At 30.0% G+C, this 17,837-nt stretch overlaps 2 protein-coding genes across 4 annotated transcripts; both read right to left on the reverse strand.

Moving 5' to 3' along the window:
• On the reverse strand, positions 4,142–8,936 carry LOC109335741 (cysteine synthase-like). 3 transcript variants are annotated; one of them, XM_019571906.1, is made up of 11 exons: positions 8,829–8,936; positions 8,208–8,272; positions 7,970–8,079; positions 7,810–7,867; positions 7,078–7,341; positions 6,855–6,992; positions 6,714–6,765; positions 5,703–5,782; positions 4,758–4,817; positions 4,534–4,614; positions 4,142–4,384 (listed from the first exon to the last, which is right to left on the reverse strand). In XM_019571906.1, the coding sequence occupies exons 2-11, from the start codon at positions 8,244–8,246 to the stop codon at positions 4,295–4,297; spliced, it is 972 nt and encodes a 323-aa protein (XP_019427451.1). In that variant the 5' UTR covers positions 8,247–8,272; positions 8,829–8,936; the 3' UTR covers positions 4,142–4,294. The 3 variants fall into 3 exon arrangements, with proteins under 3 accessions (XP_019427451.1, XP_019427452.1, XP_019427453.1); XM_019571907.1 differs by lacking the exon at positions 8,829–8,936 and adding an exon at positions 8,580–8,679; XM_019571908.1 differs by lacking the exon at positions 8,829–8,936 and adding an exon at positions 8,576–8,676.
• On the reverse strand, positions 10,987–12,697 carry LOC109334973 (40S ribosomal protein S24-1-like). The gene is made up of 5 exons (XM_019570977.1): positions 12,531–12,697; positions 12,362–12,403; positions 12,025–12,195; positions 11,334–11,420; positions 10,987–11,239 (listed from the first exon to the last, which is right to left on the reverse strand). Exons 1-5 carry the CDS (start codon positions 12,600–12,602, stop codon positions 11,198–11,200), a joined length of 414 nt encoding a protein of 137 aa, XP_019426522.1. The 5' UTR covers positions 12,603–12,697; the 3' UTR covers positions 10,987–11,197.

Raw genomic sequence — 17,837 nt, forward strand, 5'->3', positions numbered from 1 at the left:
TATTACGGTGTAAATATTTATACACCATCAGCACATCTTTCAACATCGAACATTTATTTGTGTTACTTTTATGAAAAGTCAATAATGATTATAAATGAACGATAAATGATTGATTAATAGTATATAAAACTCTTAGATTTACCATTTTCTATCTGCTTTTTAGATTTACCATATCATTTAATATTTATTTTCAATTATGAATAACTAATAATGGAAATGAATAGTGGTTGATGTATTATTTTTATATTTGAATTATTTTGTCTTTATATTCAGAATTCGTAGTTCGTGTAACTGTTATGATGAATTGGATGGAAGATGCATTAACTTAGGTTTTTGGGCTCCTTGGTATGTACATCACAAATTGAGACTGCAGCACTGCCATTGCCATCTAACTGCTACTGCAACTGGAGCCGCAAGCCACACTGTCACAACAAATTCTGAGATATCATTTTTATTTCAGTCTTTACAAACTTGCAGCCTTTATTCGTTATAACAATAACAACCAAAATTTAGGGTGTGAAGATAATTTACTCCCATAGTTGAGATAGTGGCATTTATTGGCATATTTTATGCGGCGTTATTTAATTCGAACCGATCAATGACATGTTAATGAGTCATTGATTCAACCAGTACATCAATGGTTGGATCGGTTAACTAGGTTTGCATTAAAATTCTAAAAATTCATAATATTACATAACGATATTTCATAATCGTATACTCAAAATTTAAAAACATTATCATGTCTAATCATACAACAAAAAAGAAGATTTTACTACTATAAAATGACACAAGTAAGTTGATAACAATATCAAATAATATATGAACTGTGTTTTAACTACAACAAAAAATGTACAATAAGTGTAAAATTTAATTAAACAACGAAGATTTTGTTATAAGTAAACTAACAAATGACAAACATAACTACAAATAAGTTAAAAGTACCTAATTTCACTGAAAACGACATCGATTTGGTACTTTTTTAAAAAGATATTTTTTAATTGACTCGGCCGGTCCAACCGGTCTAACCACCCGAGTCACTAGTTGTAGGCTTAAGCTAACCTAGTCAAACTGATTTGATGCAAAACCGGTTAGATAAGATGCTCAAACCGGTTAGATGAGAGGCTCAAACCGGTTATAATAAAAGAATATCATCTCACATTATTTATTGTCATATGTCAACTTCCCATTTATTTTTTCCTCTAAAATGTTTCACTTTCTTTCATGTGTACATTTTTACACTATATAATTTCTTTCTTTATTATATTAGTATATAATATTAAATTAATTATTGTATTTTTTTAATAATTTTAAAACAAAAAATATACCATAAGACTTTTTTTTATCTGTGATGACTACACCATATATTTCATTTCCTTATTATAATAATATAATAATATTAAATTTATTATTGTATTTCTTAATAATTTCAAAACAAAAAACATGTATTACTCTAAAAATTACTTTACTTTTCACTCATCAAATTTTTGTGGTATTTTTCCCACTGAATTTTAATATCACAATTCAGATTCTTTTGATTTTAATATTTCCATATTATAATCGAAAAAATAAAATTTTGAATTGAAGTTTTTTTATAACTTTTAAATAATTTTAATAAAAAGACTCATATTGTATCACGATTTGATTTCCTTATTTTCATTTAAAAAAATATGAAATTTAAAATGTTATTTCATTTTCTACAACTTTTAAAATATTTATTTTCAAAAATAAATCACATAGTATCATATTTCGGTTTCATATTTTTATTAGAAAATTCAAGTTCGAAATTTTCATTTATTTTCTTTATGTGTTTGAACAGGTGAATGATGAGTAACATATATGCTTTTAACAATACAAATGCACATGTACATACATATTTTAACTATACAAATACACATGTAACATGTATGTTCTTAGCAATGAAATATACAAATAACATGTGTAGTTTTTTTACCATGTGAATGTATGAGTCACGTGTATATTCTTAATAATATAAAGGCATAAGTAACCTATGTATTCTAATCATATGAATACATATGTAATATATATATTCTTAATCATGCATCAAAAAGATACTAGCTCATGCTAATGCATAGGTAAGTTTCTAGTTGGTTAGTATAATTTAGTCACTTTATATTAAAAAATTATAAAATACTGATTAACATTGTTTAATAACTTTATAATTTAAATTGAAAAATAATATTATCATACAAGCACATAAACTAAATAATCAAAAAGAAGATTCTACTACAATAAAATATCACAAATAAGTTTGAAATATCATCAAACAACATAAATTTCATATTTTAATCACATAAAAAAATGTACAAGTAAATTTAAAATTTAATTAAACAACTTAAATTATGTTAGAACATAAGTTAACAAATGACAAACAAAATTATAAGTAATTTAAAAACTTCAAAAAAATTTCTTTCAGAATGAAATTATTTGACATTTTAAAATATAATTAACTCACTGGTATTATGTTTGAACTGGCGGAGTCGAATAATTGACACTAATTTTGAAGAATGTTCCATGAAATGAGCAATCCAAACTAATCAAGTATCCAATTCTCAGTCAGATTGACTGGTCGAAACTTATTTTAATAAAATTGGATATGAATGGTAGTAAGTATTTATGAAATTATATAACATTGTACACGCTTGGAGTTTTCCTAATATTTCATCACCGTGGGCGTCCAATCTATACTTGAAAATTGATCGCTGTTTTATCTTGCATCATAGGATGACTGACTAGACAAGTTGTGGTATTGTTTGCTATCAATGAAAATGACTCCACAAAATACCATATCCTAAAGTTGTGTGTATGCACATCAAATAATTGTGATTTTAAATTGTATACTAGACTTGACCATGAGAACACTATATTTTACTTGGATTAGTAAATATTTTATCAGGAAGGCATGTGGCTTAGGTTATGACCTTCATTGAGGGAACCTTGAAGTAGAGAGGCAAACAAGTTTTACCAAGACAATTTCTTGGGTAAAATCTTTTATTTTTCTTTCTACATTGATTTAATTATAGATTGAAAGTATATGATACTGGTACTTGCTCATATATAGCCGTAGGAATTAAATTAAAAGTTAATTTTTTTTGTTTTTAAATTAGAGAAATCTTAAAAATTGTCCATGTATTGTTTAACAAGGTAAAATAAGTATTTTGACATTGGAAAATAATGTATTTAACATATCAAAAATGTTGAATTTAATTTTCTAATGTTAGTTTTTTTATTCCTTAGATAATTTCCTTAGAATACTCGTTAATATACCCCTTAAAATTCTACAATTTGATCTATGCTGTGATTGATATCATTTCATCTAAAAGAAACTAAAAGAAGGTCTTCAGTTCACATCTTCATACACTAATTTACCATACAAATGAATTAAGACTAGATGCATGAATTTCATCTGTGATCTATTAACTTAGAAGTATTCTAAGTTTGAATGTTGGTAAAATTTTAATGTTATTTAACTATTTTTGTTAGTCTTTTGTTAGAATTACCTTATAATGGATACACTATTAACAAACATGAACCCTGATTCGATTTGAACATGCATTGACCAGGTTTTATTTGCCACTCCACCATTGCACAACTCTAAATAGCAGCCACTAGTTGAACTGCAACATCTCCAAGTTTAGCATTTTAGCAACGAATTTTGAGCTATTATTTTAGACATGCAATATTTTATTATAGTCTTGTTAACCAGTGTCCTTACACTCTTTAAGAAGATAAAAGGAGCAACTTAGCATTGGAAAAAAAAGAAGGAAAATTGAACTGGCTTTCCATGGAGTTTAGGTTCATTACAACATATACTTCTCTTGTTTTATAACTATGACCTCCTTGAGATTTACATTGTAGGAACTGACTGTGATTACAACATAAACATCGAGGTTATTAGTGAAACGAAAATTTTCAAGAGTTGAAAAACAAAACCACATACTAGGTATTCTTAAAGTTTGTTTCGTTTTCTGCTGTCGTTAGCATCATCGTAGTCTGAAAATAATTGTCAACTTAAGATGTTGCGTGATGAAACACTAACAAATGCAACTATCTACTCAATTTTGTTCCTCTTCTTAATGCATAGTGACCAAGTTTTTACAGCAATTACTACCATACATAATAGTAAACTGAATAAACTCCTTTTGCTTGGATCAAAATCCCAAGCGCACACAATAACATATGCTGCCAGTGCCTTCTTCATATCTAACATGCTTATTTGGACTTTATTGATGACTACTTATTGAATAAGATTTAAGCTATTTATCCAAACGGAACATTAGCTGATTGTCATTTGTTCCGCTTCATGCCTAATGGATTCAAATAGTGGTGAAGATAAGTAACGCTCTCCAAAACTCGGAAATACCACCTGCACAAAACCAGAGTAAATTACCTGATTCAGCATACACTGATACATATTAAGTAATAAACTGCAGTTAAGCAATTTTTGAAATTTTGCAGCAAGATAGTTGTCTTATAATTCGTGTATAATAAACTTATCGGGAATTTCAGACTTACAACAATGAGCTTTCCAGCATTTTCTGGTCTCTTCCCCAACTTTATTGCAGCTGCTGCAGCAGCTCCTGATGAAATTCCCATCTGCAAAATAATTATCCATATAATCACCATGAAAAACCGTAACCTTCACACTTGCAAAGTTGCATTTATAAATGTAGTAGGAATAGCTGCATTGAAGTCACTGTAAATTCAATAACAAGAGCCACAAATTATGGTTTCCTTACCAGCAAACCTTCTTTCAAGGCAAGCAGCTTAGCAGTTTCTATAGCTTCTTCACTTGAAATCTGCAGTTCATAAAACCTTGTTAGTCAAAGACTGAACCCCCCCATATTTAGTACAAGGAAAGGAAACATTTGTATACGCTCAAAAACCTTAACATGTTTCGAGACTCCAAGATGTTACTCTTGTCCCTTGCCAATTGATGTATCACATATAATATACAATATATATCTAGATATGTTGCTTAACTATTCATACAACACATGCCAAGGATTTGCTAGCTTCCAAAAAATGGAGGGAAAAAAAACTGTCCAGATTCAGACATGATTGCCAGACTTGTCACTAAGACAAGTGGGAAGCATGTAATATCTAACAAAAGTTATACACAGATATGAGAAAGTGAAAACAATCAAGAGCTGCATTTATGCTTGGCACACTTAGAATCTGCTCAACTTAGTCTCAGCTCAATAACACAGTTGGACTACTTTCTCAGCTCAAGATCATCTCACTCTAAGCTCCTGAGCTACTCTCGGCTAACATAATGAGAGCTTCCATAATGCTTAAAATTGGACTTTTGTCCTGTTCAGATACCATACTTTCAAACAAAATGATGAAATAATCATCTTCTGATTTCCTTGCATATTTTTGCTTAATTTGAAACCTTTTATTCAATTCAATTAATAAACAAATATTCATTTCCCGCACTCCATACTGTTGAGACATTCAGTAGTAAATGAGATAGATCTGTATATAATCTAAATAAGATTGTTCTAGTAGATTCCCTGAAACATAAAAATAACAAATGATAAGACTACATTAGTACATTTAGCCACAAAAAATAACGAGGTTGTTTTAATGCACAGAATCTCATTATTCCAAATAAAAGCAATTGGCCAGTTTCATGATCAAAATTGAAAATTGAGTATGAATATGTCAGTATCAGGAGCTACCTGAAAAACTTCATCTAGGAGGTTAACATCCAGCACATTGGGAATGATACCAGCACCAATCCCTTGGATTTGGTGCTTACCTTTGACATATGCAAATGAAATAAAAGGTCAGTAAACAGCCTCATGTGGTTGTCTAAGGACCTACTCAAGTTAAAGAATATACGTACGGTTTTTAATAGAAAACACGTTTGAGAACTCAAATTAATAACATTAGCAAGTAGATTATGAGTGAAGTTAATGATCAACAGGACTAAATTCAGTTTCAAACATCATATAAACAGTTACGTCCAAAAGTTAATTGGATCAATCCAAATGGGAAAACAGGTGGATGTGTAATTGTGTTGCCTGAATATAAAGTTTTAAAACAGTTTCAAAAGATGATCCGTTAAGCAATCTGATATTAAGCGTGTTGATTTTATTTTATCTTATGGCCAACTTGAAGAAACGGCCTACACCAAATAAGCACCACACATAAGGCTTCCCATTGTTTTTCATTGTGATGACCTTATCATCACCTATCTCCCATGAGATCCAGAGCCATACTCTTGGTCTAAACACATTGATATTGACCTTTAACTTGGTAGCATCAGGTTCTGTTCAAGTTCAATACATCTGCACACAAAGGCAGAGGCAGAGGTGCTCGAGCATGACGTCTTTCCTCCCAACTTTTTCATTGTCCATACTCTTTTATGGTTGGTTTGGTATGACTCCACCCCTTCTACACACGTGATCAGATAGAAGATTTGATAAAAAAGTCTTACTGCAGAAAGGTTTCACGGTCTCCCTTACTATTAGTACTTGGTTGCGTTGGTTCCAATTCTCTTTTTTCATGCCATATAAGTATATAACAAATTTACTCATATAGTGTGATACAGTGATGAAAATAATATAACAAATGAGTCTTGGATGTCTTAACTTTTACCTTCCATGTCCCCATAATAGAGCCCAATACTTGCACAATGAAATACCAAACCTAAGATTAGAAAGAAATATACAGAATGAAGAAATCACCTGGCTTTCCTCCATTCAGGACTGCACTTTCAGCTGGTTCTACACCATATACCTAATGGGGAAAAGCATCAGAAATCATAAAGTTAGCGTAAAAAGGTTAGAAAACTAATCCCTGAAAGCATGCAAGGTAAACAAGTCAACCTTGATCTTTGGATTTTTCTCCTTGAGGAATTTCCCGGAACCTGTTATTGTGCCACCTGTTCCTATCCCAGCAACCAAAGCATCAACTTTCTCTCCCGAGTCTTTCCAAATCTCAGGGCCAGTGGTCTCGTAATGAATCTACAAGGATGAAAAATTAAAATTAATAGGCTGTAAATTTTCTCAAGCTGGCAACCAAATTAGGAAATATGAATGAAGAGAATACCAATGGATTGGCAGGATTTTCAAATTGCTGGAGCATATAACTTCCAGGATTCTTGGCTAATAGCTCTTCTGCCTTCTCAAAAACCCCATCAACTCCTTTCGCAGGGTCAGTCAGATATACCTCGGCTCCAAAGGCTCGCAGTACAATTTTTCTCTCAAGACTCACATAAGATGGCATAGTCACTAAAAGTTTATAGCCTCTCAACGCTGCTATGAATGCCAATCCTATCCCGGTGTTACCACTTGTAGGCTCAACAAGGATAGTCTTTTCAACCATTATTCAAAAAACAGTATACTTGTTTAGATCATATATTCATAATAAGGACAACACAATACAATAAGTGCCTGAAAATCCCCCAATTCAATATTATAAACAATATACTTCTTTACATCATATTGATTATCATGAATGATTTATGGTATAGCCTGAAAAAAGCACATGTAACAAAATGGTATTTAAAATTTGAATAAGATTGTTGTCCAAATAAAAGTCATGTTTAAAAGTGCATAGTTGTATTATTGCAGGCCATAGGCCTCAACTAGAATCTAGATCGTGCTCCTAAAGTAATAGTTTTGGTTATATTGTATTTATTGTAATTGCGAGAAATTGCAGCTAATGTGACACAATGCTATTGCAGAGACTACCAAAGTTGCAATATTGCGGCTATAATTAAGGCTGTGTGCCGCAATTTGAAACCTTGAACTCTAGATATGGAACTTTAACGCGACTAACCTTTCCAGGTGTAATAAGGCCTTTATCCTCAGCATCTTTGATCATGCTAAGTGCTATCCTGAGTGAGAAAACAAGATTGTCATTGCAAATTCTCAATTGGAAATCTTAAAATCTTACATTTCCAGACAACTCTAGTTTGTCGAAAGGGGGAATTCCATGCCTATCTTTGACACTAGAGCAGGGTTGCATTGACTCTAGCTTAGCAGCAATTCGGGCCACACACCCATCTACAATGTTGTTCAAGTACACCATTGGGGTATGCCCTATTAACTACACAAGGAAAAGGGAGGAAAATAGTTAGTAATTTTTGTTAACTAAACATAAAAAAATAAATAAAACTACAAGAAGAGGAAAACAGAAAAGATGGAAAAGAATTTGCTGTGACGACAAAATATTACTTCAGTGACATCCTTCTTGATTGCACACTCTGGCTCCATGTTATCTACTCAAGAAGACTTTGAAGCTGGACCAGTGAAGGGTTAGAACTAAGAAATAAAGAACATAGCTGAAAATGCAAATACTCTTATAGCTATTTAAGTATACATATGTATAATATATCATATAATGTAAAATAAGGGAATGGAGTATCTACTGGTATAAGGACTGCCAGTAAAATTATGACATGTGTCATGTTTCATCATTTTTTATAAAAATATTTTAAAAAATAAACAAAATAGCAGACCTATCACATTTTTACTGACTAGAAGGAGATAAGTTATCTCCTGATACGAGGAGATATATTATTCTCTATAAAATAATTGGTCACCAACAAGTACAAGCTCTGCCTATTGGTTTGTTTCCCTAAACAGGTTTTCACTAACCCAAGTACCCAACCAAAGTATTTCAGAAAACAAAAGTTCAGTTTTTTAGTTCCTCTTGAACACTAAAGAGAAGTCAAGGCTAAGTACTGTAGCAACAAGACCCACCAACAAACGAAAGCACTCATTTGCAGATAGAAATAAAAACTGGAGAAGTAGAATACTCAGCTTAAAAAATGGTGATTGGAAAATTAGAATTACCTAGTACAACTTCACTTGTAATGTCTGCAACGATGAAAAGCCAATATATTGAAAACCAAGACGTTCCAAACTCACGGAACAATAAAGTCAGTGTTTTGATGTTAAATGAACCATTTCCATATATTTGTGTTTTTGCATATTTTTGGATTGATTTATCTATATAAATTTTCTTTGCAGCCACATTTCCTAAGATAACCCTGGCTTGTTTTTTGTTTTTTGTTTTTATGGTCTTTGATGTTAGCGAAAAGGTACCTTCATCATGTGCGTCATGGGCAATTCAGTATAGTCAAAGTTCCGTTTGGTAATTGGCTGAGTTATTTTAGATGATGGTCATTCTTAAACTTGTTTAATTCTATTTTAGTAATTCATTGATTATCACTATCACGTCCTTTTATGTTGTCATTTTGTGGGAATCTGTCAAACTAGTGGATTAATACTTTAATCATGTTTATATTCAAAGAGGAAAAATAATTAACACTACAATCAATGTTGTGTTCAAAAGGTTTTTCAAAATCTATGAACAAGTAAGTATATCTTATTTAATTACCTTTTAAACATACCAGACTAATTGTATAATTTACTAATATTCATATTTCTTTTCATTGCAGGTTTTCTATAATATACCAAAGGCGTGTACTTTTTGTGTACATTTATAATAATATGTACATGTACAACTGCCCCCATGCACTTTTTGTGTATTTTGATTTCATTTATCATATGATATTCATATTAAATTTTTGTGTTCATTTATTATATCATATTCATATTAAATTTTTGTGTTCATTTATTATATCATATTCATATTAAATGGAAGCCAAATATGTATGTTGTTAAATACGCCAAAGAATAGTAATAAAGTATAGTAATTCATGGATTGTGACTATCAGGTCGTGTGTGGGAATTGTCAAACTAGTGGTTTAATACTTTAATCATATTTTTATTCCACTTATTTATTCAGTGAGTTGTTTGTTCCCCCATAGATATGTTCACTTTTGCACCATTTTTCCAAGTTATATAAGGAGGATCAATGGATAACATTCCAAAGTGATATATATTCTGGTCATGTAATATTTGACAGAGTTATGTTATTTGTACAATTAATTTGAATTGTCTGCCAAGTGGGAGAGCCTACCTGCTCAATTATGCATCCAAAGTATATCTTTTAGTTTCATTATTACATTAAAGAACTGAAGATCTGATCAAATTTGAATCCGATGTGATCTTTTAGTTCCATTTATAAACGCATCAAGGTAGTTAAACCAGTTAGTAGTTCATATGGTAAGGCTTAATTTACAAATATTATTCCTTATAGGAACCATAACCGCTTATATGTTCAGTGTGTTTATACCCAAAAAAAAATGGGTATGAAGCACACACCCCTTGGTATCAAATGGATGCTACATGTACCAAATATATCAAACCAACCTTTTAATCTTAAGAAGCATGCACGTGATATCATGAATAACAAAATCGCATTGTCTCTTTACTTCGAATATACAAAATTATGAAATAAAAATAAAAATATATTGTACTAAATATGATGTTAAATTAACGAGTTTAATATTTATGCATTTATATTAATATTTATGCATTAATAAATGGTATAATAACAGTCAATGATATATATCATACTCTAAATTAATAGTAAATCTTGAAGGCATCACATGGTGCTTAGTTTCCCTACTAAGGTACTTCCAAACAATCAAGTTTGTAGCCATTTTAAAATGGTCGTTCCTTTTCTTATATGAGCAACATGTACCTTGAAAGCTATGATTATGATTAGTTTTTTAAAACTTTACAGAACCGATTACAACTATTAACTGCGTAACAGTTTGAAGAGTCTTGCTTTTGACAACATTATTTTGAAGAAAATAATTATTTGTGGAAATTCGATAGTGGAAAAATAACAGACCTCTAGTGCGCTACATCATTTATATATAATATCTCATGACCCAAGACCTGGAGGAGAGTTCACTGTCCTAGAAGTACAGACCAGTTCATCCATAGAAGACTTAAACATGGTCCAACGTAATTAGTCTTCAAAACCAGTTAATGAGCATTGTCAAGATTGCTATAGTTGATGCAATCAAAATAATTCCACAAGTAAATAACTGAGCTGGATCAAGCAACACTGGAATTCATTATCATAAACTATTAAAGATAGCAGACCAAAGTGTTCTATTGAACTCTTAAAGGTTAACAGTGCTAGTACTCAATCTCAAGTTATAAGTGAACATCATCAAATTGAAAACAGGATTAACACTTAAAGACAAATATCTCATTCTAGAAAAGCTATTGGAAAATAAAACAGCCATCAGAAAACACCAACAGCAAAAGAACCTTGACATCAAAACAGAATAGCTGAAGAATCATTTCTTTTTACCAGCCTTGGCAGCATCAGAAGCCTTAGTCTACACAAAGAAACAAACACCGGTGTTATTATTTTATTCAAAGAAGACTGATTAAGAGGTCAACAATCATCCGCAATACAATAATTGGTATTACCTTCTTTACTCCACGAATCTTCTTAGCCCTGTTCTTCCTTTCCTTCAGTTGCTTCCTGGATTTCTCTATCTTAGTATCAAGTCCATTCTAACATACAAGAAAACTTCAATTAGTTTTATCACACAACTAAGCATGCATGACTTAGATGGGAAATTGTAACATCCAATTCTCAAAGATCATAGAGGACAAAAGCATACATCACAAGATGGAACGTTAGGAAAGCTTCACAGGTAATAATACCAACAGTGATTTTGTTTTAATAGTGTTACAGGTGTCATTAGCCATATATGCGGTTTTTGAAGAACATAACTACCTTTTATAGAATATAAGGAGCTGTCATATATAATACAGTATACAACATTAAAAAGAACTAATACCCATAGTTTGTGAGCTAATCATGGCATTAGTTAAGACGGATCGCAGCAATCACTCCATACTAGAGAATACTTCTCTGATGTTCGAACACTAAGTCATATTTATTGCTCATAAACAGTATATACTATTAAGTTTTTAACCACTACCCCATACTAATTGCAACTGGTCTACTAAACTCCCTCCCTCCCTCTCAAACCCAAAATAATAGAATAGCATGAGCAATAACAGTATAATGGATACTATAGTAGTTTAAAAAGGATTTAAATGGCAAAACCAGTCCTAAACAAAACCCACATAATAAGATGAGTAAACTCACCCTGATGAGGCGGTACTTGGGCTCGTACTTCTTAGCATTCTCAACTGAATCATAAATCAAACCAAATCCAGTGGATTTGCCACCTCCAAAATGAGTTCTGAACTTGAACACAAACACAGAGTTGGGGTCCTTAACATCATAGATGGTTGCCAGCTTCTGTTTCAGCTCGGCCTTTAAGTAAAACACAGCCAAATTCTCCCATCAGGTAATGCAAATTTCAAGTTTAAAAAACTTTAAAAATCATTAAAACATAAAAACAAAAAAATAGTGATTCTGAAATAACTGCTTCAAAATCATGAAAATACCTAGGAAATTAAGTAATAAAAAGAACAAGTACCTTTGAAACATTAGCCCTCCCTGGATGAAGAACATCAATGATCTGCATAAAAAAAAGTAAAAAAAAAACTCATTGCTGATACTTTCAGATCTAAAATAATATATCAACAAGGTCATTGAATTTTGCAAGAAAAGAAAAAAATAGATAAATTGGAAAAAGAGAGACTCACGAATTGCTTCCTTGAGAGGAGCCTGTTGGTCATGAACTTACGTGTTCTGATGGTAACAGCCTTGTCCGCCATGATGTGAAGCTAAGGGTTGTTGTATTAAGCAACAGATAATCGTAGAAACTGTTCACCTTCACAACACAGCAGCAGTAGAAATGGGAATTGAGAAACCCTAGTTTTATATATCATGCTCCACCTTGTCATCGCTATGGGCCGAATTTCACCCGGCCCATTATATTTCCAACCTTGTTTTACGGGCCAGATTTTATCACGGCCTGTTCTGGATTAAAAATCAAATAAGAACCTATCATCTCATATTCATTGCCCGGAGTGACTCTGTTCATTGATTTTTGGACTTGGGCCCATGTGAGTTCACCAGTTTTTTCCTGTGGAATTTTTGGGTACTCAACAGATCCATAATATTCAGGAAAATTAAAAATAATTGTAAATAATTTATATAATTGTTTGTCTTTTGCCTATAACTTTATATTTTATTTTAGACAATTGAAAGGAATAAAAATTTGTAAAACGTAATTTAAATTAAATCAAAGTTCTTTTATCAATATTATAATAGAAATTTTCAACTTAATATTTTATCATAATTATAAATTAATAATATAACATCACATTTATAATTAACATGAATATATATATATAGATAGATAGATAGAAATTAGAGATTACCTAATTCCCTCTTAATAATATATTTTAGTTTGGGATTTGGTGTGTTACTCATAGCACACACAAGACAATGTCTAATGCAATAGTCTCAAATTAAAATGAACAAGTTTACAAAGATTTGACAACAAAAATTATAAGGACGGAAATCAAAAGTCACAAATGTAGAGACTAAAAATATAATTAAGTTCGAAATTATTTGCACAATTAATTAAGAAGATATTTCACTTTTTAAAGATTATATATATATATATATATATAAAGCAATTCCCCTTCCCTTTTGTAAATATTTATTGTTATTGTTTGAAATTGAGTATACAAACTTTATATGAGAAAGAATAGAATAAGTCTATAATCTTTGACTTAATTATGTTTTGACACTTCTTCAAAAGTATAATCCTCCTAAATTGAAAACATTGGATAAAAGATGAACATGTGATAATCTTCTTAGTGAGATTAAGGCATCAAGAGACATTTATTATTTGAGATTGAGTGTATAGTCTTTTAATCACAGTTTCTTACAGAAGAATTAGTATCGGAGAAATAAAAAGTTTGATCTTTTGATTTGATTATGTTTTGAACTTCTTCAAAATGGTGATTTTCCTGATAAGGAAATATTGGATTAAAAGATGTATTTTGATAATCTTCATATGGATGACTAAGACATCAAAAAGTGAAGTTTTTTATTTTTTGAGTATGGCAAAGAACACAATATGTTCTCAGTTTTTAAAAAATAACATAAATAATCATATATAACTTCATGATTTTTTTATGACCATGTTTGGCATTTAATTATTGCAAATTTATTTGCAACATGTATGTTAGAAAGGTAATCATAAAACTATGGGATATAGTAAAAGACAAGTTGAGATATAAAACTTATATTTGTTTAATTACCTAATTGTGCTTGATTAATATTTTAACCTTATATTAGTATAGATATATATCCTTATCTATCAACATTTCAATAGGAAATGATTATTTCTGTTTAAAATCCAAATAAGCATAATATAGAATGTATTAAATAAAAGTAAATAATAGATATATTAAAAATATTAAAATTGTTCATTCTCTTATATTGAGAAATAATCAAATTGTTTCATCTTCAAAAGAAATATAATCACTCTGCAATGTGTTAAACCAATGTCAATACACGATATTTTGACAAAACAAAAGTTATCAGCTACTTTCTGTTTTAAACATCTCTCTGAATGTTTTTTAATTTAAAAAATATTAAAGAAAAATCACTTAACGAATATATTAGCAATTTTTATATATTTTCATTTAATTATCGTACGTAAATACTAAGTAAAAAAGAAATTTATTTTTTGTATGACGAAAAGTAAACATAATCTATCACTAATTAAGATGTTATATAGATATTCTCATAAAAACTATTACCAACAGATGCATTTCCCCCTTTGGCCATCACCTTGCTCTTCTTTCATAACTTTTACCAACAAAGGCATTTTCTTCTATCATTCTTATAGATATTTACACACATGTAGCAGATTATTAATCATCTTATACTAAATAAAAGAATGAAATTATTTATATTCAATAAATCATATAAAATTAATATTGAATGTATTTAAACAAATAATATTCAACGTATATTGGAAATATAAAAATTATTTGATGTTTTATTCTTTTGAGCATCAACATATAAAAAATAGTATTAGTTGGTGAATCTTAATGCAATAGTAAGGATATTTATATAGTGACATGTAATTTATTGGTTTAAGTTTTAGAAATTTATTTGTTGGGGTTAAAACTACGAACATTTAACATTTTCCTACTCAACTAGATAAGAGTTTTGTGTATACGACAATCGTTTATATTAAAAAATTATGGTATTGAATAATCAAATAAGTCTATTGGATGTATTTTAAATATATTTATTTTTTATTGAAACATTCCAAATGGCTCTTCTAACATCAAATAAAAAATAAGGAATGTATTAAAATTATTTTATTCCTTTTAATTAGCTTCCAAATAAGTCTTCTATTACTAAATGAGAAAAAAATACTACGTCTAACTTATATATATTATTTTTAGGAAGAAAATTAAATACAATGAATCTATTAAAAATTTAAAAAATATTTCATGCTTTCTTTATTCATTACTAAATAAAAAAAAGTAATGTTGAATTTGATATTTTGGGTTAATATTATATCAAGTTAGTAATTAGTTCAAATTGAATTACCTTTTATAAGATTAAAACATGTGTAAAAGAAATTTTTTGTTAGTAGTTGAGTAGATAGGCGAAATTAAGTCTCTTGTATTTTCTATATAATTAGTTGTTTAATATATTTGTATTTCAACTCATTGAATCAATTCAATTATATTCCTTGAATGCATGAAATTAACATTATTTTTCTTTCTCCTTGATTTCTAATAAGTAAAAGAGTTAATTGGGAGTATATATACAACTATAGTGAAATATCTATGCATTGTGAGTATAAATATTTATATACAATCATCAATCATTATTTATTTGTATTATTTTTTGTGAATAGTCAATGATGATAAAACATAAAATATTGATGATACAGTGACGATATATAAAACTATGATTGTAATAATTTTTCCCTATATAACTATTATTTGTAACACAACTAGGGGTGGCAAATTTAATCACAATTCATCCAAATCCATTCGTTAGACATAATGGATTTAAATGTATATAATCCAACAGATAATGTTGATAATTAGTATATTTAAATTCATCTACTATATCCAATGAATATATCCATTTGGATGGATAGGGTATCCATCCAAAAAGAAAAAAATCTAAAAATGACATTCTTTGATTTAAGAAAACTAAATTCAAGCAAATTCGTCCATGCTTTTTGTAACACCGTGTTTTTCAGAACACTTTTAATTAAATAATTAGTATTAATGAATTAATTATAGAAATTAATTAGTAATGTTTTAGGCTAAACCTCAGTTGAGTTTTAGTCTTGTATTATGATTTTATTGGTTGACCTATTTTTTTTAAGTTTTTGGAGAATAAAAGTTTTCGAGACGATTTCGAGTCGTTTTATCGATTTTTCGCCCAGTTTTTGAGACATCATCTAGAAATATATGATAATTAGGTTCATGTATTTATTTGAAATCATGTATTTCATGAACATATAACATATAAGTAGTTTACCATTTAATCATGTATTAAAAATACACTAGTTAATCAATTAACCCCATGGCTTAATCGATTAACGTGTATGTTTTTCAGCTGTTTCAACATCATAACTGAAAAACCGTTTTTAAGAGCCAAAATTTGTTTTGTATAAATATTGGCTAATTGCAGAAACAAATAAGTATGAAAAAAAGAAAAAAAGAGAGAGAAACACATAGAGAAGAGATATAAATCATCATTGTTAGAATCTATTAGAGAGTGTTGAATTAGGAGAAAGATTAGATCATGCTAAGGCTTTAGTTTTCATATTCATCTTGCATGTTTCTTTGAAAAGCTTTCTTGCATCATTCTTGTATTTCTTGAAAAGAAAAAGATAGTTCTTTAAAAGATTGCATATTTTCAGAAACCTCATGCATGAACATTCATATTAGACTAGGATGTCTTATGAGTTCTTGCTTAGGTTTTTAGGCTTTGATTCTTATTGTAATATCCGAGTATCAAGTATTTATTTATAACTCAAAGCATTGTTATTCAAGGATTGGGAAAATCCTAGCTGCGGTTAGGTAAGGTGTTCTTCACACAAAGACTTGAAGGTCTTGGGATAAAGGGCGATACCTTGGCTGGGGCCGAATCGCCTAAGAAAGGTTTTCTTGGGAGGCGGTTTTGGGAAAGGTCAAACCAAGAGTGACGAAGTTCTTTGGGTTCCAAGAAGGGAGCGTTCATGTAACGCCCCGAAAATTACTCCAAAAAAATCTTGCTCAAAAATGGGTAAATTTAAAAAATAAAATAATGATGCCATATAAAATTTATTTCCTTATATTCGTTTCATTTTCGGAACATCACTTTAAGTAACATACAATGCGGAAAATCAAAAACCATTACTTAATGGTAATAAAAATAACTCAATATAACTTCGAATCATATTTCATTAGAATATTATGAAATGTTGGTATGAAGTACAAGGCGGAATCCTAATCGTCGCCCAAATAAAACTACTCGCAAAATAAATGCCCTACACAAGTACACTAATCAATAGGCACAAGGGCCGGTGTAGGTATAACCGTTTTCCTCAATCCTCCATGCCCCCTCCTGGGACATCGACAAGTGATAACTCAGAATCCTGGCAGAAATGATCCATGTGAACAAAATGCGAATAGAAGAAAAATAGAAAGAAAATGGAGTAAAACATCTAATGAATATTACTCATTGACGGCGTGGAATTACAAAGAATATTACATATAGACAGACACGCATAATAATATAATATATACATCACATAAAAAATGCACAATGATGAATGCTTGTTATAATCTCAGATTATGAGGATCAAAGTCCATCATCTCAATGTATGAATGTTATGCTTGTTTCATCCATCCTTTCACCAATATCCTCCCAATATACTATTCGGAAATAACCAAGAGTACATGTCCCATAACAAGCCGATTTGAACGCACCAAAATTATTCCTCGCAAGGATATATGATCGATCTGTTC

This window comes from Lupinus angustifolius, chromosome LG20, assembly GCF_001865875.1.
Source record: "Lupinus angustifolius cultivar Tanjil chromosome LG20, LupAngTanjil_v1.0, whole genome shotgun sequence".
Lineage (NCBI taxonomy): Eukaryota > Viridiplantae > Streptophyta > Magnoliopsida > Fabales > Fabaceae > Lupinus > Lupinus angustifolius.